Here is a 22,724-nt window from a genome sequence, read left to right on the forward strand (position 1 = left end):
TAGACCAGTGCTCAGAGCAGTGGTGATAGTCTGTATGGAGAGCAGGAGCTTGCACCAAAAAGTTACACAACACACTGCTTCCTTTATTGATAACATCTTGTTATGGAATAAATGTCAGTTGAATTAGAGCTTAGTGATGTTGTTGATTTACAGTATACCCCAAGGTTCTTTTTTCTTCAAGGGCCAATACCAGTTCACGCACCACATTTTGAGTAACACTGTCATGGACTATGAGCGCCTTGATGGCAAGGAACCTGCTATATTCATTTTTGTGTAATTGGTAGCCAAGGCACATGGACATAGCAATTTGTATCACACAGGAAGGGCTGCAGCAGGCAGAAATTTGGAAAGAAAAATTAAGATATGGAGAAGTGGGCCATGGTGATTCTCACACCTGGCACGTTGACTTGCTTCAAAGATGGATGGGTGGATGGATGGACGGATGGACAAGCCACGATTAAAGTTATTTGTAACTGAGTCATGTTGTTCTAAAGAACAGGGTAAGAGAAAAAGATGGCAAAGAAACTGTTAGTACTCTAGATGTGTGCCTAAATTATTAATTCTTTGCATATACCTTCAAATTTTTGCCATTTCCATATACTACCCATACTAACATTTTCTTAACTCAGGTACCTACTGCTTAATGTCAGTTATTCCTAAAAAGCAGATGCACAAAAAACTGTCCATTTTGACCCTATAATCCATTATTTTAAATGGGAAAGATTGTATTATAACTCTTCACCAATTTCCTGAAATATAGCCAAAACCAATTAAAGATTCATGTGTCAGTAATAAAATATCATGTTATGATATATTATAATACTTAAAACATCACTGTTAGAACATAATTGTTAACAGTAGTTTGGTAAGAAGTCATATTTCTACTCCATTGCTTACATTTTCATGATTTTCTTTTTACTCCCTCAACTTTTGGAGGACTGACTCATTGTAGAAAAGAACCTTTGCTTTTGGCAAAATGTAGAAGGTCCGGAGGAAACAAGTTCAGGACGAGCACATAATAGTAAGGAATGACTGTGAGTGTGATGTTATGATGACCTCTCTTAGCACCAGCAATATCTGAGACACACACTTTCCTTTGTTTTCACTTGGGGCACTTATACTATTCATTGTTTTATTTGAAATCATGTATTTAGCTCAAGGTATAAACTTTTCCTGTGTAATCATGGGCCAGAAAATATTATATTGAGAGATACTCACATTTTGAAAAGTTCAGACATTATCACAAAAAAAAACCCCACTTCATTCGACTGGGAAAGTTTAACGAGGGAGATAGTTTGTGGAGTATATCCATATCTTCCTTCCTTCCTTCCTTCCTTCCTTCCTTCCTTCCTTCCTTCCTTCCTTCCTTCCTTCCTTCTTTCCTTCCTTCCTTCCTTCCTTCCTTCCTTCCTTCCTTCCTTCCTTCCTTCCTTCCTTATTGAGGTAGCATTGGTTAACAACATTATATGTTATAATGTTGACATTATATATAATTTGATAAAATTCAGCAATTTTTCTTCTGAGTATCTATCTGAAGAGTATAAAAATGAATTAAAAAAGATATGTATACCCCTATGTTCATTGCAGTACTAATTACAATAGTCAAGATATGTAAACAACCTATGTGTCCATTGATGGATGAATTGATAAAGAAGATGTGGTACATATTTGCAATGGAAAACTATTCATTCATAGAAAATATTAAATATTGCCATTTTCAACATCAATCCTGAGATTATTAGGACATAAGTGAAATAAATCAGACAGAAAAGGACAAAAATCATATGATTTTACCTGTTTTTCTTTAATTACTCACCTTTAGTTTTCTTATAATTGACTTAATTTTCTCTTTTCTGCTGTCGTTCCATCATCTTTTACCTGGGGAAGAGATAAAACTAAAATGATGGAAATGGCTAATAAATAAATATTCAAGTCTTTTCTCAGTTTTTCTGGAAAATTTAAAGGAACATTCATGTACCTTTAACCAATTATTATTTTATGACTTTGTTTTATCTCTTTATGCACACATAAACACACAAACACACTTTCACTTAATATCAAATTTACAAACTTATGTAATATATGAAATTCATATAACATAAATTAAATCATTTGAAAGTGTATGATTCAGTGGCATTTAGTACATTTTCTATATGCACTCTTCCCCTCTATCTAGTTCTAAAACATTTTCATCACCTCAAAGAAGTCTCCATGTTCATTAGGTAGTCATTTTCTATCAGCCTCTCCAAGCTCCTGACAACAACCAATCTACTCTCTGTCTCCACAGATTTATCTATACTGAATATTTCATATAAATAGAATTGTCCAATATATAACCTATTATATCTGCTATTATATCTAAATTTTTTTTTTACTTAGCTTAATGTTTTAGAGGGTCATTCATGTTATACAATTGTTATTGGTTGAATTCTATACCCTCAAAATTCATATGTTGAAATCCTAACCTCCAGGACCTCAGAACATGACTATACTTAGACAAAGGGTTTTTAAATATATATTTTTTAAATATATTTTATTGATTTTTTTACAGAGAGGAAGGGAGAAGGAGAGTTAGAAACATCGATGAGAGAGAAACATCGATCAGCTGCCTCCTGCACACCCCCCACTGGGGATGTGCCCGCAACCAAGGTACATGCCCTTGACCGGAATCAAACCTGGGACCCTTCAGTCCGCAGGCCGTCGCTCTATCCACTGAGCCAAACTGACAAAGGGTTTTTAAAAGAGGTTTTAAGTTAAAATAAGGACATTAGGATGAGCTCTAACCCAATATGACTTGTGTCCTTACTCAAAGAAGGGAGATTAGGGGTAATGTCAGCAAGATGGCAGAATAGGAAGCTCCAGACTTCCTTCCCCTCATGGACACATCAATTCACCAACAATACATGAATCCATTTCCTTCGTGAAAAATTCAGAGATCGTTTGAGAACATCCTGCACCCAATTGAGTATGACACCAGCTGCATTGAAGCCAGTAGGAAAATTCATGGCACCATCTTGCCACAGGAGATGACTGAATTGTCCCGCCAGCATTCTAACATTTTGAGGGTCTGCCTGAGGGACTGGGTTTTGTCATGCCTGAGAATGAGCACTAATGGGAAGGTGCCACAAGTTGGGAGGCACTGAGAACAAAGGGGATGGATTGGACCAGCACATACTCTCTGCCCATTGGCCTTTCCCCACTTTAGCACAGAGCACATGAAGAACAAATGGTGTAGTCACTGTAGAAAACAGTACCGAGTTTCCTGAAAAAATTAAAAATGGGCCCTGGCCAAGTGTGGTTCAGTTGGTTGAAGCATTGTCCCAGACACTGAAAGGTTGTGGGTTTGATTCCCGGTTAGGGCACATATCTGGGTTGTGGATTCTATCCCTAGTCAGGGAGAGTATGGAAGGCAGTCAATCAGTGTTTTGCCATCACACCTCTCTCTCCCTTCCCCTCTCTCTAAGCATGTCTTTGGGTGAGTATTAGAAAAAAATTAAAAAGAAATTAAAAATGGAACTACCTTATGATCCAGAGATTCCACTTCTCGGAACATATCTGAAGAAACCCAAAACACTAATTCAAAAAAATATGTGCACCCCTATGTTCATTGCAGCATTATTTACAATAGCCAAGATTTGGAAGCAGCCGAATTGTCCATCAGTAGATGAATGGATAAAAAAGCTGTTGGTACATTTACACAATGAAATACTGTGTAGCTATAAAAAATAAGGAAATCTTATCCTTTACCACAGCATGAATGACCTGGACATTATTATGCAAAGTGAAATAGGCCAGTCAGAGAAAGACAAATATCACATAAACTCACTTATATGTGGAATCTAATGAACAAAATAATTTAGCAAAATAGAAACAGAAGCATAGATACATAGAACAGACTGACAGCTGTCAGATGGGAGGAGTTTTGGGGAGCTGGGTAAAAAACAGTGAAGGGATTAAGCAAAAATATATACATATGGCATATAAACATGGTGACAGCAAGAGTAAAAGGTGGTTGGGGAGAGGTGGAGGTGGGCAAAGAGGCGATAAATGGATATAAAGACAATTTGCTTTGGGTGGTGAGCACACAAATCAGTGTGAAGATGATGTTTTATTGTTTGTATACTCGAAAAGTGTCTGTTTTTTTAAACCAACAGCACCCCAAAATTCAACAAGAAAAGTTTATAAATACTGTACCTCAGGAAATTACTCAGAACTGAACACAAGAGAAAGTACATGTAACAGGTTTAACACAGGAGTGGCATGATTTCATTTGTGTTTTGAAAGGATCCCTTCAACTTCTGTGTATAGAGGCATTGGAAGGTGACAAGAATAGGAAGGGGTAGTCAGTGGTTCAGACATGAAGGGTATTGCAGTGGTTCAGACATGAAGATGGCAGCCTGGCTCAGGAGGGTGTGATGGAGACTGAGCCATCTGGTCACATGAGGGACATACTGAGAAGATAAGAATAATAGGGCTGTATAATGGATAGTTTTAGTGGGAAATAAGGTAGCTGTGGAATAACATTCGGGTTTTAAACTTGTGCAAAGAAATGGATGTAGTTCCATTCAGAGAGAGAAAGACACCATGGAAAAGGATGGGATTAGGGTGAAGATGGTAAGACATAAATTGGAAGGCTGAGTTTAAGGTGTCTGGGTAATATCAAAGATGTCAAGTAACTGAAAATACTCATCAATTCTTAGAGATAGAGAAGCATATATGACCATCATTTGCATCTATATGGTGAATGACTCTAAGGAATGAATTCTATCGCCTAGGAAGAAAGAATTTGATGAGAATTTAAATTGATCTGGACTCAATCCATTGGTTGAAGCTATAACTGAAACAAAGAGAGAAAAGCTAATGGAGGTGATATAATGGAGAAAGATATGCAGGAGGGGCATTTAAGTAGATTCTAGATAGGATAAGGATGGAGTGTTTCATGAGAAAGAGTGATAAATAGTGTAAGAAGTTTCTGGAAGGATTTTAGAGGTATGGAGATCATTGTAAACCTAAGAGATATTTGCTTTGGTGGAATGATGGGGGAAAGAAGTCAAAATACATGAATTGAGGGAATGAATTTAAGGCAAGGAAAGAGCGACAAAGAAAAGTCAACTCTTGGCCGGTAGCTAGAAGAAAATGGTAGGCCAAGTGGTACATGTTTGTAAGATGGAAAAAAATCAAACATGTTGCTACAGCATTGGAAAGAATGCTTTTGAGAAGATGAGGAAAGAATGAAGGGGATAAGGGTGGGAGAAAGACAAGGAGGGAGGAGAGAGAAAGAATGTGTGAACAATAGTGTAAGGATAATTGATAAGGCAAGAATGTTGGGATTCAAAGTGAAGGTGAAAGTTGTCTTCAGAGAGAACGGAAATATTTCGTGAATGATATGGCAATGTGGAGAAGGTGCATGCTAATGTATGCGTTGTTGAGAGGGTGCAGTTCACAGAGTCATCGCAATGACGTGGATGTTCTCTGTGGAATATGTGGTAAGAATATTTACTGAGAAAAGGAGAGGAGATAGAAGATTCAATAGTGAAACCAGTGCTTGTGGAGCATGGGTGAACAAGTGAAAGATATATAGGACTTCCTGGGAGTATACTAGGCTCCTTTATAAAAAAATTATTTTAAAATATGTTTTTATTATTTGAGAGAGAGTGAGGAAAATAGAGGGATAGAGAACTAGAAACATTGATCGGGTGCCTCCTGCATGCCCCCTACTGGGGATCAACCCTGCAGCTCAGGAGTGTGCCCTGACCAGGAATTGAACCAGGGACCTCTTGGTTCATGGGTTAATGCTCAACCACTGAGCCACAGTAGGCAGGCATAGTAGGCTTCTTTAAATGGGAAAGAAGACTCAAGAGGTTTAATGGAATATGGAAGAAGAGGTGAGAAACTGTAAGAGAACTTTCTATGTCTAAAAACAATTGTAAAAATAACTTGATAAATCTTAACCACTGGTGGTTCTTAGTAATCATTGCCGTGAATTATCCCATGCAATGATGGCTTTTCCTTCCTGGTTTTACAGTGGGTGGAGGGTGCCGAACATATTAGGCAGCCTCCTTAAGTCTAAAATGCTAGCTAACACTTATTTCCATTTATTTCTTAAATATGTACATAATTTCCCCCATTTTTGTCCTTTCGTTGTGTGGTGCTGAGTGACTATGAGATAGAGGTAGATGAAGGGTAAGATAATGTGGGTCTGAGTGGAACGGTCATTCCTGCTTCATATCATTGATTCTTGCTTATTTAGCTAACCATGCATGACACACGGCAGGTGTTCAATAATAGTGTTAATGTGTAAAAGTCAGAAGAACACAGTTCCTCAGGAGTAAGAGCAAAATATATATTTTCTAAGTGAGACCATTGCTAATGGTTAAGGAATCAAAGAGTAAATTCAGTGGGAGCCATCCTCGGGCATCACCTGCTGTATACCCATGTCATCCAGTGTGTTGGGCATGAGGTACTCTATCAGTTAGTGAAGTGCTCTGGGAGCAATGCGTGACCTTACCACACTGTGTTTAGGGGCATCCGACAGGAGTCCGCTGGAGAGGGTGTATTGCTCAGACTCTGCTTTGCTTTTCCTGGTCCCTTTCCACCATTTCCTGTACTGCTCTCGGACCTGCAGAGGCAAAGTATTCTCTGAGTCAGCTGACTGAGAGGAGTGAGAGTGGAAAGAGTCCTGGGTGGGAGGTGGACAGTGGTACCTGCTGGCTGAGGAGACAGTACACCAGGAAGATGAAGACGCCCTGCAGGCTGTTGATGATGGTGAAGATATAGGCCATGGCGAGAGCAGCTGGACCCACCTGCAGGATTCCCAGACACCACGTGCAGCCCAAGATGAAGAGCTGAGCTATCGCTTTAAATGTCAGCATCCTTGGTAGGAGAAGAAGAGAGCCCATATGCACCCAGAACAACAGAATCAGGCCATTCTCATCTCCACCCAATAAATGCTCCTGCCTTCCTTGTTGGTAATCAGTTCACAGACAGAATTGTGTTCAGCTTTGACCTTGACTGTCAATGATTCTCCACAATAGAAATGATAGTTGGGTCCAGGATGGCATTTTGATTGAAATGAGTAGGGTTGTGACACTTCATAATATAAGTTTCAAAAAAAATTCTATAATGCTCCCTGGTGATGCCTAATTTTATTCAGCCAACATTACCAAGTGTGTTCTGTGCATCAGGCTGTGTGCTGGGGCCTGGGCATTAAAAGTAACAGAGGCAAGATTTCTATTTTCATAAAGGTCACAGGCAATTCCAATGACTAACACAATGGAATAATGACATGCAAAATGTAGAAAGGACACTGGAGAGGGGTGAGAAGGAGCCTGACTGGAGTGGGTATGGAAGTGTAGAGGGGTTGTGGGAGGAGTCACAGATTTTTCTAAGTGCACACAGGTTCTCTGTACTTTTGTTGCCCGACTGCTGACAAAAGTCCAAAGAATGTTTATCAACCAATATCAATTCCTCCTGTTGCTGAGTGAGGGAGTTACAAGCTGAGATTAGAGACAGAACATTGTGGATGGAAAGTCAGCAGCCCACCACTGAATCCAAGCTGGCTGCCATTGGAGGACAGCTGCATCTCTTTACTCTGGGTTCCCTCAGAAGACCCCGAGAAGGGATTTCAGGGCTGCTGAGGCACATGGATTTGCTCTTGGGATCACTCATGTCTGTGGGGGTGTCACCCTTTTCTCCATTTTACCTTGTATTCTTGAGGGTGGACACATCACTGTTGAGTGAAGAGAGTTTGCTTTTCAAAATCCAGAGGGTCATCAGAAAGAAAGCTAGATTGACCTTCAGGAAAACACACATTGAAAGGTTTAGTGAATACAATTTGAGTTTGTTATCTCTAGCCTAGCCTGTCCAACAGCAATTCCACATTTAAGTAGTTTTCATATTTAGTAACAGTGCTAGAGCTTGTAGTTTTAGGAGCAGTCTTAGAAAACCAAAGCAAACCCAAGGCAACCCAGGGACATTCTTGCTCAAGTTATCCTCCTGCCTCCTTATAATTCCAATGACCCTCAGCTGAGCGTTAAGGATGCTCTGATGTCATCACTCACAAAGAGGATGGCGCAGACTGGTCCAAGGAAGCCCCATATAAATCCCTTTTCCAGGTGGAGCCAGCAGCTAAGAAAGAGAGAGAATTAAAAATGCATTGGTCCTTAGAAATGTAGAACAATTATGCAAATTCATTCATTAATTCATTCATCAACAAACATTGAGTGTCTCTTCTGTGATAGGCTCTGTGGTTGGCTCTGAAGATACTGTCGTGAAGAAAGTAAGCATGTTCTTCAATCCCACACATCTCATAGACACACAATGAGACACACTGCAACAACAAAACAAAAATGGGAAGCTAACGCTCTATCCACTGAGCCAAATAAGGGCTGAGTTTTTTAAATTATGGCTTTTTTGAGAGGTAGCTCACATATTATAACATTCACTCATTTGAACTGTACAGTCAGTGACCTTTAAAATATTCATAGAGTTGCCCTAGCTTGTTTGGCTCAGTGGATAGGGCATCAGCCTGTGGACTGAAAGGTCCTGGGTTTGATTCTGGTCAAGGGCACATGCCTGGGTTGTGGGCTCGATCCCCAGTATGGGGAATGCAAGAGGCAACCAATCAATGATTCTCTCATCATTGATGTTTCTGTCTCTCTCTACCTCTCCCTTCCTCCATGAAACCAATAAAAATATATTAAAAAATATTCATAGTGTCGTGCGATCATCACCACAATCTAACTTTAGAACATTTCCAACTCCTCAAAAAGAAACTTATTCCTATTAGCAGTCCCTCCTCATTCCTGCTTCCATGCACCCCACCGCCCACCATAGCCCCATGGCATCATTAATCTACTTTCTGTCTCTATGGATTTGCCTATTTTGGACATAAATGGAATCGAACAATACATGGTATTTTATGACTGGGTTCTGTCACCTAGCATGTTTTCAATCAAAGTTCTTCCATGTTGCAGCATGTTTTTATGGCTGAATAATCTTTTTAAAAATTATTATTATTATTTTTGTTGTTATTACTCACCCGGGGATATTTTTCCATTGATTTTTTTAGCGATAGTGGAAGAGAGAGGGAAAGACAGAGAGAAACACTGATGTGAGAGAAACACATCAAATGGTTGCCTCCTGCACATGCTCCCGACCAGGGCCAGGGAGGAGCTTGCAACCAAGGTACGGGCCTTTGACCTGAATCAACCCAGGACCCTTTGGTCTGCAGGCTGATGCTCTATCCACTGAGCCAAACCGACTAGGGCTGTTTTTTTATTTTAACCCTTTAACCTAATTGCTGTGAAGTGACATCTCATTTTGATGTTTTTGATTTTCATTTTCCTAATGACTGACAATGCTGAGCAACTTTTCATACACTCACTGGTCATTTACATATCTTGGAAGAAATGTCTATTCAAATCTGTCCATTTTCATTTATTTATTTTTTATTTCATTTATTTAAATCTTAATTTTTTAAAAATTGATTTCAGAGAGGAAAGGAGAGGGAAAGAGAGATAGAAACACCATGATGAGAGAGTATCATCAGTCAGCTGCCTCCTGCACACTGCACACTGGGGATCAAGCCTGCAACCCGGGCATGTGCCCTGACATGGGAATCGAACCCAGGACCTCCTGGTTCCCAGGTCGACGCTCAACCACTGAACCACGCTGGCTGGGCTATTTAAATCTTTATTGTTGAAAGTATTACTTAGGTCCTCTTTCTCTTTTGTCCATTTTTAAATTGGGCTGTCTTTTGTTGTTGAGTTGTTCCACTTAATTTTAACAACAGTGCAAAACAGAAGTTCTCTTATGATTACAGGTTTGTAACTGAAGTATAAAGGGCTTAAGTCTATTGCTTAAGGTTTTACTGCTAAACAGTGACAGAATTCACTCTTGATCCACATTAGGGTAAGGAATAGGGGTGGGCAAAAGTAGGCTTACAGTTGTGTGTATGTGAAGCAGTTTATTCTTGTACTATTACTTATTAATTATTGAATTATTTTTCATACCAACCATTGTAAACCTTCTTTTGCCTACACCTGTACAGAGGACATTTCAGGTCAATGGAGAGTGTAGTAGGACATTGAAATACACACTGAGAAAATATAAGCAGGAAAGAACTGATGTGTCCAAGAAAGAATCTCTCGAGTTGAGCTGATGCAGGCGCACGTAAGTTTGGGCAGCATGTTGTGGGTAAGAGTGCAGCTTCTGGGAGACTGACTTCCTGAATGTAAGTGTGCAGATTTTCTCTCTTTCTAAAAACAACAAACAGATAAGCAAAACAACTAAAACCAACCATTTCAAAACTCTGACAACTACCCAAAGCCACAGAACAAACTGAAGTAGTCTATCCAAGAGAAACTTCCGACGCTTGGTAAGATTGGTGAGGAAGGACTCTGTGGTCTTTCAACTCTGAACTATTTCCACTCCTTCTCTCCCCAGATTATTGGTGAGGCCGCCAACAGCTGATATAGCATGGCAGACAACAGGGAGATCTGGCATTTTTTGGAGCTCCTTTGAAAGTATCATCATTATCCCCAGAGCACAGACAGTATTTTTTTCTGACCCTTTAGCTCTCTTGGAACCCTGTATTCTCCAAATTTGGTGTGTATTTTATTCCACTGAAAGCTCATCTCAGTGAGAGACAAATAGCCTGCCCCTAGGGCAGTGGTCGGCAAACTGTGGCTTGTGAGCCACATGTGGCTCTTTGGCCCCTTGAGTGTGGCTCTTCCACAAAATACCACGTGCAGGCACGCACGTACAGTGTGACTGAAACTTCGTGGCCCATGTGCAGAAGTCGGTTTTCGGCTCTCAAAAGAAATTTCAATCGTTGTACTGTTGATATTTGGCTCTGTTGACTAATGAGTTTGCCGACCACTACCCTAGGGCATTCCCAAAATAATAGCAAATGCCTGTCAGTAACTTTGCTAACTGCCTAAGGTTGTGATTTCAGGTGGTGTCAACAAGAACTTGTCTGAGGCCCTGGCTGGGTGGCTCAGTTGGTTGGTGTGTGGTCCCAATGCATCAGGATTGCAGGTGTAATCCTGGGTCAGGGCACATACAAGAATCAACCAATAAATGCAAAAATAAATGGAACAACAAATTGATCTCTCTCTTTCTTTCTCCAACCCCCTCTTTTTAAAAAATACATATTTTGTTGTAGTTGTTGTTAATCCTCACCTCAAGGATATTTTTCCATTGATTTTTAGAGAGAGTGGAAGGGAGAGAGAGAGAGACAGAGGGAAACATCAACGTGGGAGGAACACATCGATTGGTTGCTTCCTGCATGCACCCCCAACCAAGGCTGGGGAACTTGCATCCAAGGTAGGAGCTCTTGACCGGAATTGAATCTGGGACACTTCAGTCCTTGGGCCAACGCTCTATCCACTAAGCCAAACCAGCCAGGACTCAACCTCTTCATTTGTATGTCTTCTTGGGAGAAATGTCTATTCAGGTCCTCTGCCCATTTTTTATGGATTGTTGTTGTTGCTGAGTTGTATGAATTCTTTATATATTTTGGATATTAATCCCTTATTAGAAGTGTTGTTTGCAAATACCTTCTCCCATTCAGTGGGTTGCCTTTGGATATCTATCCAAAAAAATTTAAAACATTTATTCACAAAGATATATGCATGGCTATGTTCACTGCAGCATTATTCATGGTGGACAAGACATGGAAACAACCAAAGTGTCCTTTGATGGTTGGATAAAGAAGATGTACTTATTATATACAATGGAATACTACTCCGCCATAAGGACACATGAAATTCTGTCTTTGTGCAACATAGATGGATCTTGAGAATATCATGATAAGCGAAACAATTCAGACAAAAAAAATTAAGAATCCTATGATTTCACTCATTTGTAAGATACAAATCTGAAAGCAAGAAATGAACAAACAAGACAAGAAAACAGACAAAAAGTCATAGACACAGACAACAGTATGGTGGTTACCAGAGGGAAAGAGGGGTGGGAGGAGGTAGTAAAGGGTAAAGGGGGCAAATATAGGTTGATGGAAGGAGATTTGGCTTTGGATGGTAAACATACAATGCAATATATAGATTATGTATTATAGAACTGTACGCTTAAAACATATATAGTGTTATTAACCAATGTCACCCCAATAAATCTAATTAAAGTATTTTAATTTGTACTTGTATGTTTATAGCAGCATTTTTACAGTAGTAAAAAAATGGAAACAATAAAAATGTTTATCATCTGTTGGATGGGTAAAAAATGTGATATATCTATATAATGGAATATTATTTACAAAACAATAATACCAGCAACAACAACAATTCCAGGCGAGGCCTGGAAGCTGCAGAAATGGCCACAATCACAGCTGGGACTCCGTAGCCCACAGGTCATGATACTTGCTACAACATGATGAACCTTGAACACATCATGCTGAGAATCCAGTCACAAAACACCACACTTATGATTTCGTTTATGGGAAAATCCAGGATAGGCAGATCCATTGATTAGAGGTTGTCAGGGATTGGGGAGGAGGAGTAGCTAGCAGGAATGAGGACTGCATGATACTGTGTACAAGATTTCTTTCTTTTTGTTGTTGTTGTTAATCTTCACCCGAGGATATTTTTCCATTGATGTTTAGAGAGAGTAGATGATAGGGGGAGAGACAGAGAGAGAGAAACATCGATGTGAGAGAGACACATTGGTTGGATGCCTCCTGAAAGCATGCCGACCAACTGGGTCCCAACCGGGGCTGACCAGGGATCAAACCTGCAACCAAGGTACATGCCCTTGACTGGAATCGAACCTGAGACCCTTCAGTCCACAGGCCAATGCTCTGTCCATTGAACCAAACCATCTAGGGCACGAGGTTTCCTTTTGGGAATTGGAAACACTGTGAAATTTGATTGTGGTGATAGCTGTAAAACTCTGATTATTGGAAGAATCCTTTAAAGGTATGTGAAATATATTTCAAAAAGAAGTGAAAACATTAAACCTGGTATAAAAAGCTGAAAATAAAAGAGTGTAAGCTCTGGAGAATGTCTCCCTTGATTTAAATCCCAGCTCTGCTACTTACTAGCTGTGCCCCTTTGGGCATTTATTTAACCTCTTTGTGCCTGGATTGACTTATCTGTAAAATGGGTCAAACTCAGTGTCTAGTTCACAGTATTGGTGTGAAGATGAACTGCCTTAACTAAGATAACAGTGGTTAGAAAAGTGCCTGGCACAGCCTGGCTGGTATGGCTCAGTGGATTGAACATCATCCCATGCACTGAGAGGTCGCTGGTTTGATTGTCAGTCAGAACACGTGCCCGGGTTGTGGGCTCCATCCCCAGTAGGGGGCATGCAGGAGGCAGCCCATCGATGTTCCTGTCTCTCTCTTTTCCCTTCCTCTGTCTCTAAAAATCAATAAGAACATATTTTTTAAAAAAGAGATACAAAAGTGCCTAGCACAGTCTAGCTGGTGTGGCTCAGTGGTTGAGCATCGACCTATAAAACAGGAGGTCACGATTTGATTTCCAGTCAGGAGGTCACAGTTTGATTCCCAGTTTGTGGGATCAATTCCCAGTGTGCATCGTGCAGGAGGCAGCCAATAAACGACTGATGTTTCTCTCTCATCATTGGTGTTTGTCTCTCTCCCTCTCCCTTTCTCTCTGAAATAAATATTTTAAAAAGGGCCCAGCACAGAGTAAGCACCATGTAAATCTCAACTATGTTACAATCTATTATTTAAATTATTTAAATTAGCTCTATTTTTTCCAAACATAAATTAGGGACAACCTGTACGATTTGGATAAAGAGGTAGGTTAAATTGTTTATAATGATGTCCTAAGCACCTTTTTTCATTATACCTTTGTTATTTCAAGGAGAGTTTTAGAGACATTCTTCTTAATTATTATAAATTAGAGGCCCGGTGCATGACATTTGTGCACTGGTGGCAGGGGGAGCGGGGGCGGGGGGGCGCGGGTGCGGTTTCCCTCAGCCTGGCCTGTGCCCTCTAGCAGTCTGGGACCCCTTGGGGGATGTCCGACTGCTGGTTTAGGCCTGCTCTCTTAAACTGGCAGTTGGACATCCCCCAAGGGGTCCTTAGTACTGCCATGAAGGCGGGAGAGGTTCCTGCCACCATTGCTGCACTCGCCAGCTGTGAGCCTGGCTTCTGGCTGAGCGGTGCTCTCCCTGTGGGAGCGCACTGACCACCAGGGGGCAGCTCCAGGGTTGAGCATCTGCCTCCTGGTGGTCAGTGCGCATCATAGCGACTGCTCATTCTGCCGTTGGGTCGTTTTGCATATTAGCCTTTTATTATATAGGATAGCCATCAGAAAGATGCCCTAACGATCATCACTTATTGTCTCTATTCATATGATCTGTCATAATCAGAATGCTATGTTGGTTCCACAAAGCCATGGTCATGGTGAAGAAGAAAAAGAAACGGGAATTTGCCCTTACCGAGCAGGTGTTCCATAAAGGTGAGGCCTGGATGCTGCAGAAATGGCCACAATCACAGCTGGGACTCCGTAGCCCACAGGGAGCATGAACTTCTTCATGAACCTGCTCATGCCGGAGTAGTTGACCACCGTCAGGTTGCGTGTGGTGAGAAAGAGGTGCAGGCCCTCCAGCAGCATCCAGGTGAAGGAGGCCAGGTAGAGGTAGTGTAAGGCACCCGCGATGATGGCGCACAGCACCTGGGGGAGGAGTGAGAGTCACCAGGTGGGATTGTCAGGGTGGAGCATGGACCCAGGACCTCTCCTATACCTTGCCATTTGGGAGAACTCTGCTGTATATGAAGGAATTGTCCAAAGAAAGTGTGATTTCTAGTTGGGTCAGTCAATGTAAAATTGGCTACTTACCCCTCTAATCTTCCCCAAAGTCATTTTATTAAAGTATCCAATGCAAGTGTACTCCTCATTCCATGGTCAGGGCATGCATCCTTTGGGACAGTGTCAGTACCTTGTTCTCAGTTCTGTCGATGGCCGTGAGGAAGAGCAGGTGGGCCAGGAAGAGGCAGAGCGAGAGCTGCAGGTGGAGTGAGGTGCTGGTGTTCTGGATGGCTTTGCACAGTAGGAAGGTGAGGGCCGCCAGGAGGAGGCACAGCAGAGAGAGGCTCAGCCCCACGTAGGTGATCACAACCAGGGCGGGATCTTCCTCCTGGGACCCAGCAAAGAGGAGAGAGCTGTCACACTCTCCTAATCTGGGCTAATGACACTTGTACTGATTTCAGTTTTGGGCAGGGTACAACACAATCAGGAGTGGAGGAGCCAGGTAAATTGGTGATGTTTATGGACACTGTTAGAAATCTAGGGGATTCTGAACTGATGAACTCAGATCCTGTAAACATTGAGGGATAAGAGAGTCCTCATTCTAGACCAAGCCCTGGAAATCATAGGGTTGATTTTCTTTCTTGACTAAGCTTATAGGTTATCATGTGACAGTCACAGAGGCACACGGCTCCATGTTGAGCATCATCCTCCATCCCCATGAAGTGATACTGTGTGACAGAGTCTATCCGGAGACTCGATGTCCAGGGATCAACTTCCCACCTTGGACTTACTCACCTCATCTCTGCAACACCTGTTCTTTACAGATTTAGATTCTTGGTGAAAGAAGGAAAAGTACTGATGGTGGTGGTAGCTTAAAATGAATATTTCCAGCCTAATTTTTATTATTTATGTTAAAAAATATATTTGTATTGGTTTCAGAGAAGGGAGAGGGAGAGAGGGAGAGCTAGAAACATCAATGATGAGAGAGAATCATTGATCGGCTGCCTCCTGCACATCCCCTACCAGGGATTGAGCCTGCAACCCAGGCTTGTGCCCTTGACCAGAATCAAAACTGGGACCCTTCAGTCCTTACGCTGATGCTCTAGCCACTGAGCCAATGTGACTAGGGCTCCTGCCTATTTTTTAAAGATTAAAAATTTTCCTGCCTGATTTTTCAAATTATCTTAAATCTATAAGGGGATAGATTTAAAAAATTAATTTTAGTGTAAGTAGGTGAGAGAGAGAAAGAGGGACGGAGAGAGAGAAAAACAGAAATGTGAATATGATAAAGGAAATGGAGGATAGCAATCCTCAGATGAGATGCTTGTGTATGACCCTGACTGGACCGCCCAGCTGCACCATGTTTATTTGTTGACCCACATAAATTGCAGAATAATAAATTATGTGTTTTTTTTTTAGGTGCAACATGCATGGGAATTTATTACATAGAAATAGACATTGAACAAAGTCCCTTCTCAAGGCTCTCACCTGCATATCATAGTGGGCCATGAGGACAGCAAAGCTGCTGAGGTGGGTGCATTGGCAGGTGGTACTAGTGTCTCCAGTGCTCACCATCCAGCAGCCTTTGGTGGACCAATGACCACTTCCATTCTGGCCAGGCTCCCAGAAGACACAGAACACCTTCTGCCTTGGCCCTGGGGTCACTGACTGTAGGAACAGGGCAAGGTGTAAGCTGGTGTTTCTGGTGCTCATAAATGCTGACCCAAATCCTGCTGGTAATGGGCTTTCCTGGGGAAAAGATGCACCCATGGGAGAGCCCCTGAACCCCAAGACTGTGTCCAGGACTCAGGCCTCTTCCACAGCCCTGTTTCACCAGCACTCACATGGTTGAAGACAAAGGTGACTGGGGAGCTGAGGTTCTGAGTGTCCTTATTGCTCACAAAGACAGACATGACATCTGAGATCAGGACTGGGGAAACTTCCTGCAACAGGCCCTTGTGTGTCTCATGCAGAACTGACTGCTCCTCAGTTTCCAGGACCAGTGGGGCCTCAACCAGCAACTTGCCCATCCCTGGAGAGGAGACAAGGCCCACCACAGAAGGGCCTACAGACAAGGACAAGGTTGACATCTTGGGGTGACCCAAAGGCCCTTCCTTCTGGGATGCATTCTCTCCTTTGACCCACCACAGCCCATACTTTCCTTTAATATTTAATTCTCTGTTTGTTACATCCTTGGGTGTCTTGTTCCACTGTGAAGCCTCACTGACCTTCTCTCCATATCCGTCATTACCTGAGCCACCTGAGTGCTGCACCACATCCCAGTTCACCAGCATCTTTGCCTGATTAATTCTCAGGGTGACATTCCTGTCTCCTTTCTCCTTCACTTCCAGGGACAGTTCTATGAGTTGTGGGAGTTACATAAGGGAGTTAGATTAGTAACTGTGCCAGCAGTTGTAGCTATAATACAATTTTTATGTATAGATATCATATATATATATATATATATATATATATATATATATATATATATACACTAGTGGCCCAGTGCACAACATTAGTGCAGGGGGTGGGGGTGTACCTCAGCCCAGCCTGCACCCTCTCCAATCTGGGACCCCTTGGGGGATGTCTGACTGCCGGTTTAGGCCTGATTCCTGTGGGATCAGGCCTAAACCGGCAGTCGGACATCCTTTTTGCAATCCGGGACCCCTGGCTCCTAACCGCTCACCTGCCTGTTTGCTTGCCTGATCGCCCCTAACCACTCTGCCTGCTGGCCTGATCGCCCCCAACTGCTACCCCCTTCTGGCCTGATCACCCCTAACTGCCCCCCTGTGGGCCTGCTTGCCCCCAACTGCCCCCCATGCTGGCCTGCTCGCCCCCAATTGCCCCCCTGCCAGCCTGTTTGCCCCCAACTGCCCCCCCCACTGGCCTGCTTGCCCCCAACAGTGCCCCCCTGCCAGCCTGATTGCCCCCAACTGCCTTCCCTGCCAGACAGCTTGCCCCCAAGTGCCCCACTCTACCAGCCTGCTCGCCCCCAACTGCCTCCCTGTGCCAGCCTGCTCGCCCCCAACGGCCCCCCCGCCCTTGCCAGCATGATTGCCCCTAACCGCCTCTGCCTCCTCAGCCCCACCACCATGGCTTTGTCCAAAAGGACGTCTGGAAGGTCTCCCAGTCTAATTAGCATATTACTCTTTTATTAGTATAGACTAGTGGCCTGGTGCACAAAATTTGTGCACGGGGGAGGGGTGTCCCTCAGCCCGGCCTGCACCCTCTCCAAATCTGGGACATCCCTCTCACAATCTGGGACCACTGGCTCCTAACTGCTCACCTGCCGGCCTGCCTGATCACCCCTAACCACTCTGCCTGCTGGCCTGATCAACCCCAACTGGCCCTCCTTCTGGTCTGATCATCCTTAACTGCCCACCCCTGCTGGACTGATTGCCCCCACTGCCCTCCCTGCCAGCCTGCTTGCACTCAACTGCCCCCCCACTGGCCTGCTCACCCCCAACTGCCACCCCCCACCGACAAGCTTGCCCCCAACTGCCCCCCCCTGCCAGTCTGCTTGCCCCTACCTGCCACCCCCTGCTGGCCTGCTCACTGCCAACTGCTATCCCCCTGCTGGCCTGCTCACCCCAACTGCATCCCCCCTGCCGGCCAGCTCGCCCCCAACTGCCATTCCCCTGCTAGCCTGTTCGCCCCCACCTGCCACCCCCTGCTGTCCTGCTCACCCCCAACTGCTCCTCCTGCTGGCCTGCTTGCCCCCAACTGCTCCCCCCCCCCGCCAGCCTGATCGCCCCTAACTGCCTCTGTCTTGGCCCCACCACCATGGCTTTGTCTGGAAGGATGTCTGGAAGGTCTCCCGGTCTAATTAGCATATTACCATTTTATTAGTATAGATTTTGTTTCACTATATACAAAATATTATCTGTAATATTATTATACGTATACCAAATAATGTCATATATATCCTATATAATAATTCTATATAATAAAGAGGTAATATGCAAATTGACTGTCACTCCAACACACAAGATGGCCACCCCCATCTGGTCAAAAATGGCTGCCCCATGTGGACACAAGATGGCCACCACAAGATGGCCAGCAGGGGAGGGCAGTTGTGGGCGATCAGGCCTGAAAAGGAGGACAGTTGTCAGCAATTAGGCCAGCAGGAGAGGGCAGTTGGGAGTGACCAGGCCAGCAAGGGAGGGCAGTTGGGGGCAACCAGGTCTGCAGGGGAGGGCAGTTGGGGGGGACTAGGCCTGCAGGGGAGGGCAGTTGGGGGTGACCAGTCCTGCAGGGGAGGGCAGTTGGGGGGGACTAGGCTGGCAGGGGAGGGCAGTTAGGGGCAATCAGGCCAGCAGGGAGGGCAGTTGGGGGGGACCAGGCCTGCAGGGGAGGGCAGTTGGGGGGGACCAGGCCTGCAGGGGAGGGCAGTTGGGGGGGACCAGGCCTGCAGGGGAGGGCAGTTGGGGGGGACCAGGCCTGCAGGGGAGGGCAGTTGGGGGGGACCAGGCCTGCAGGGGAGGGCAGTTGGGTGGGGACCAGGCCTGCAGGGGAGGACTGTTGGGGGGGGGACCAGGCCTGCAGGGGAGGGCAGTTGGGGGTGACCAGACCTGCAGGGGATGACAGTTGGGGGGGACCAGGCCTGCAGGGGAGGGCTGTTGAGGGGGACCAGGCCAGCAGGGGAGGGCAGTTAGGGGCAACCAGGCCAGCAGGGAAGGGCAGTTGGGGATGACCAGGACAGCAGGGGAGGGCAGTTAGGGGCAATCAGGCCGGCAGGGGAGCACTTAGGCTTCAATCAGACTGGCAGTGGAGTGGTAAGGGGCAATCAGGCAGGCAGGCAGGCAAGCGGTTGAAAGCAAGCTGTCCTGGATTGTGAGAGGGATGTCCGACTGCCCCTTTAGGCCCGATCTTGGTGGGATTGGGCCTAAATGGGTTAGGCCTGATCCTGGTGGGACTGGGCCTAAATGGGCAGTCGGACATCCCTTGAGGGATCCCAGATTGGAGAAGGTGCAGGCTGGGCTGAGGGACACACACACCCTGTGCACAATTTTGTGCACCGGGCCTCTAGTGTTATAATAAGACACATATTTTGTATATGTAATAATGATATATATACCAATCTGAATTGTCAAAGGATTATCAGAGAAACTACAAATTATATAACCTGAATGAAATAAAAAAATTCCTACAGACCCATGAACTATAAAAGTAACTGAAGAAGTAGAGTCTGAACAGACCTGTTATAAGTAAGAAGATCAAATCTGTAATCAAAACTTTCTAAGTGAAAATTTCAGACCTTAATTCGACTAACCACTTAAGGAAGAGTTAACACAAATTCTTATACACTCCTAAAAAATGGAATGAAAAGGAACACTGAATAATTTTATGAGGCCACAATTACTCTAAAAACCAAACTAGAAAAAGACATCAAAAGAAAACAAAACTATAGACCATTAACTTTTATGAACATAGATGCAAAAATCTTCAACAAAATATTAGGAATAAAGTTACCCAAGAAGGCTCAAGACTTATCCACTGAAAACTACAAAATATTGTTAAGAGGTTTAAAAACCCTAAATAAATGGAAAGGTATCCTATGATTATGAATTGGGAGACTTAATATTTTAAACATGGCAAGATTCCCAAAAGTGATCTACAGATTCAATGCAATACTAACAATATTCCAAAAGCATATATATATTTTTTGCAAAAATGGAAAAGCTCATCCTAAATTTCATATGGTATTGCAAGAGGCCCCAATATCCAAACAATATTGAAAATGAAAAATAAAGTTGGAGAACTCAAACTTCCTGATTTTAAAATTTATTACTAGTATACAATAACCAGAGCAGTATGGTACTACAATATGGGTAGACATATAAACCAACAAAATAAAATTGAGAGTCCAGAAATAAACCCATTTAGTTATGGTCAACCGATTTTCAACAGAACCCTTCAATGAGGGAAAGAATAGTCCCTTCAGTAAATGGTGTTGGGGCATCTGGCTATGCACAAGCGAAAAAAGGAAGATGGACTCACACCTCACACAATACATAAAAAGAGGGTCAAAATGGATCAAAGACCTACATTTAAGAGCTACAAATAGAGCAGTTAGGCCCAGCCCATGTAGTTCAGTGATTGACCCAGGAACCAAGAGGCACCCTCCTCCCCCTCCTGTTTGATTCCTGGACAGGGCACAGGCCTGGGTTGCAGGCTCTGTCTCCTGTGGAGGTGTGCAGAAGGCAGCCAATCAATGATGTTTCTCTCTCATTGATGTTTCTATCTTTCTATCCCTCTCCCTTCCTCTCTCTCTAAAAAACTCAATAAAAACATTAAAAATAAAATAAAAATAGAAGTTGAAGTTAGTAGAAAACACAGGAGTAAATCTTCATGACCTGGGATTTGGCAATCAATACTTAGATATGACACAAAATGTACAACAAAAGAAAAAAATAAATAAAATGGGCTTTATCAAAATTTCACCCATCTATTTATTAAAGTAAAAAGACTATGGAGAAAGTGCAAAGAATCTATAGGATGGGAAAACATATTAGCAAATCACATGTCTCATAAGGGTCTACTAGCAAATATGTAAAGAACACTTAAAACTAAACAACAAAAAGCCAAACAGCCAAATTAAAAAGTAGGCAAAGGACTTGAACAGATATTTACCCAAAAAAGATACACAAATGTTCAACAATCACTTGAAAAGATATTAAATATTTCTAGTCATTAGGAAAATGTAAATCAAAACCCTAATGCAAGCATGTCAAAGGCTAACATGGGCCAAATAAACGAGGTTTAAGTTTATGTGGGCTGCAAAAAAACCAAAAGCTTCAATTTTCAATGTATAATAGCATTATTACATATCAAGCAGATTATTTTTACTTCAGAGCAAAAATATTCCAATTTCCATTTTTCTTGGAAATATCGATGTTTGTCACCAATTTTTCATTTAGTTTTACTACCACTTGATTTCGATAGGGACATGCTGAATACAAAGGGCTAAAATAAATGAGTAATTGTTAACATAAAATAATAGAACATTTTTATGAAAATTAATATTTTTTTTGAACATTAGCTTACCAGACACTGAATAACTGCACAAATTAATAGGCATAATGCAAATAAACCTATTTTTCTTGTTCTCCGAAAGCGAAATATTTTCTGTTGCATACACCAAACAAGTCAGTAAAAGACTAATGACTTGGCAATCGGCTGCTAAAATATTCGCTGTTGGTATTAGTGGAGAGAAAAGGTGCACCTTCACTTAAGGTGCATAAGGGAAATGAATGGAATACAATTATAGTAATCAGTCATTAGCAAACGTTGTAGTTCGTTATTAATCATTATGTATAACAGGATATTGTAAAAATTTAGTTACAAAATTTTTATTAAAACGTTTTTTACGTACCACTATATTGGCTGGGCCGCAAAAATATTCATTGAGGGCCACATGTGGCCCGTGGACCGCGAGTTTGACATGCTTGCCCTAATGAGATATCACCTGACACACTAGAAAGGCTTTAATAAAACCAAAACAAAATGGAAGTAAGATGTTTTGCTGGGCATGTAAAGAATGGAACCCTCACACATTGCTGGGGGTGGAGGACACAGCCATTTTGGAAAACAGTTTGGTGGCTCCTAAAGTTTGGACATATAATTAGCATATCACTTAGCAATTCCACTCCTACATATAGGCCCAAAGAACTGAAACAGTTATTCATACAGAAACGTGTACACCAAAATCATAGTAACTCTATTCACAATAGTCAAAGGGTGGCAACAATCCATAAATGGATGAATGGATAAACAAAGGTGGTGTATACATGCAATGGAATAGTATTCAACCATATGATATATGCTACCATGTGGATGACCTTGAAAACAGTATGCTAGGTGAAAGAAGCTAGACTATAAGGTCATGTATTGTATGATTCTATTTATATGAAATGTACAGAATCGGCTAATTCATAGAGACAGAAAACAGATAAATGCTTGCCAAGGACTGAGGGAGGGAGAAATGAG

The 22,724-nt window shown here is 42.8% G+C and overlaps 1 protein-coding gene across 1 annotated transcript in view; it reads right to left on the minus strand.

Moving 5' to 3' along the window:
- Positions 1–4,207: 4,207 nt before the first annotated feature.
- The window catches only part of LOC308251747 (adhesion G protein-coupled receptor E2-like), a gene marked incomplete at both ends in the record, with an annotated part of 130,770 nt that continues 112,253 nt past the window's right edge, over positions 4,208–22,724 (minus strand). The window contains 10 exons of the mRNA XM_080675456.1: positions 4,208–4,213; positions 6,509–6,619; positions 6,705–6,873; positions 7,703–7,794; positions 8,061–8,127; positions 14,425–14,660; positions 14,926–15,123; positions 16,224–16,403; positions 16,580–16,800; positions 16,987–17,094. Of these exons, the coding sequence (XP_080531582.1) occupies positions 4,208–4,213; positions 6,509–6,619; positions 6,705–6,873; positions 7,703–7,794; positions 8,061–8,127; positions 14,425–14,660; positions 14,926–15,123; positions 16,224–16,403; positions 16,580–16,800; positions 16,987–17,094 (1,388 nt within the window). The remainder of the gene's footprint in view (positions 4,214–6,508; positions 6,620–6,704; positions 6,874–7,702; positions 7,795–8,060; positions 8,128–14,424; positions 14,661–14,925; positions 15,124–16,223; positions 16,404–16,579; positions 16,801–16,986; positions 17,095–22,724) is intronic.

The sequence above is a fragment of the Plecotus auritus genome (assembly GCF_963455305.1).
Source record: "Plecotus auritus genome assembly, chromosome: 6".
Lineage (NCBI taxonomy): Eukaryota > Metazoa > Chordata > Mammalia > Chiroptera > Vespertilionidae > Plecotus > Plecotus auritus.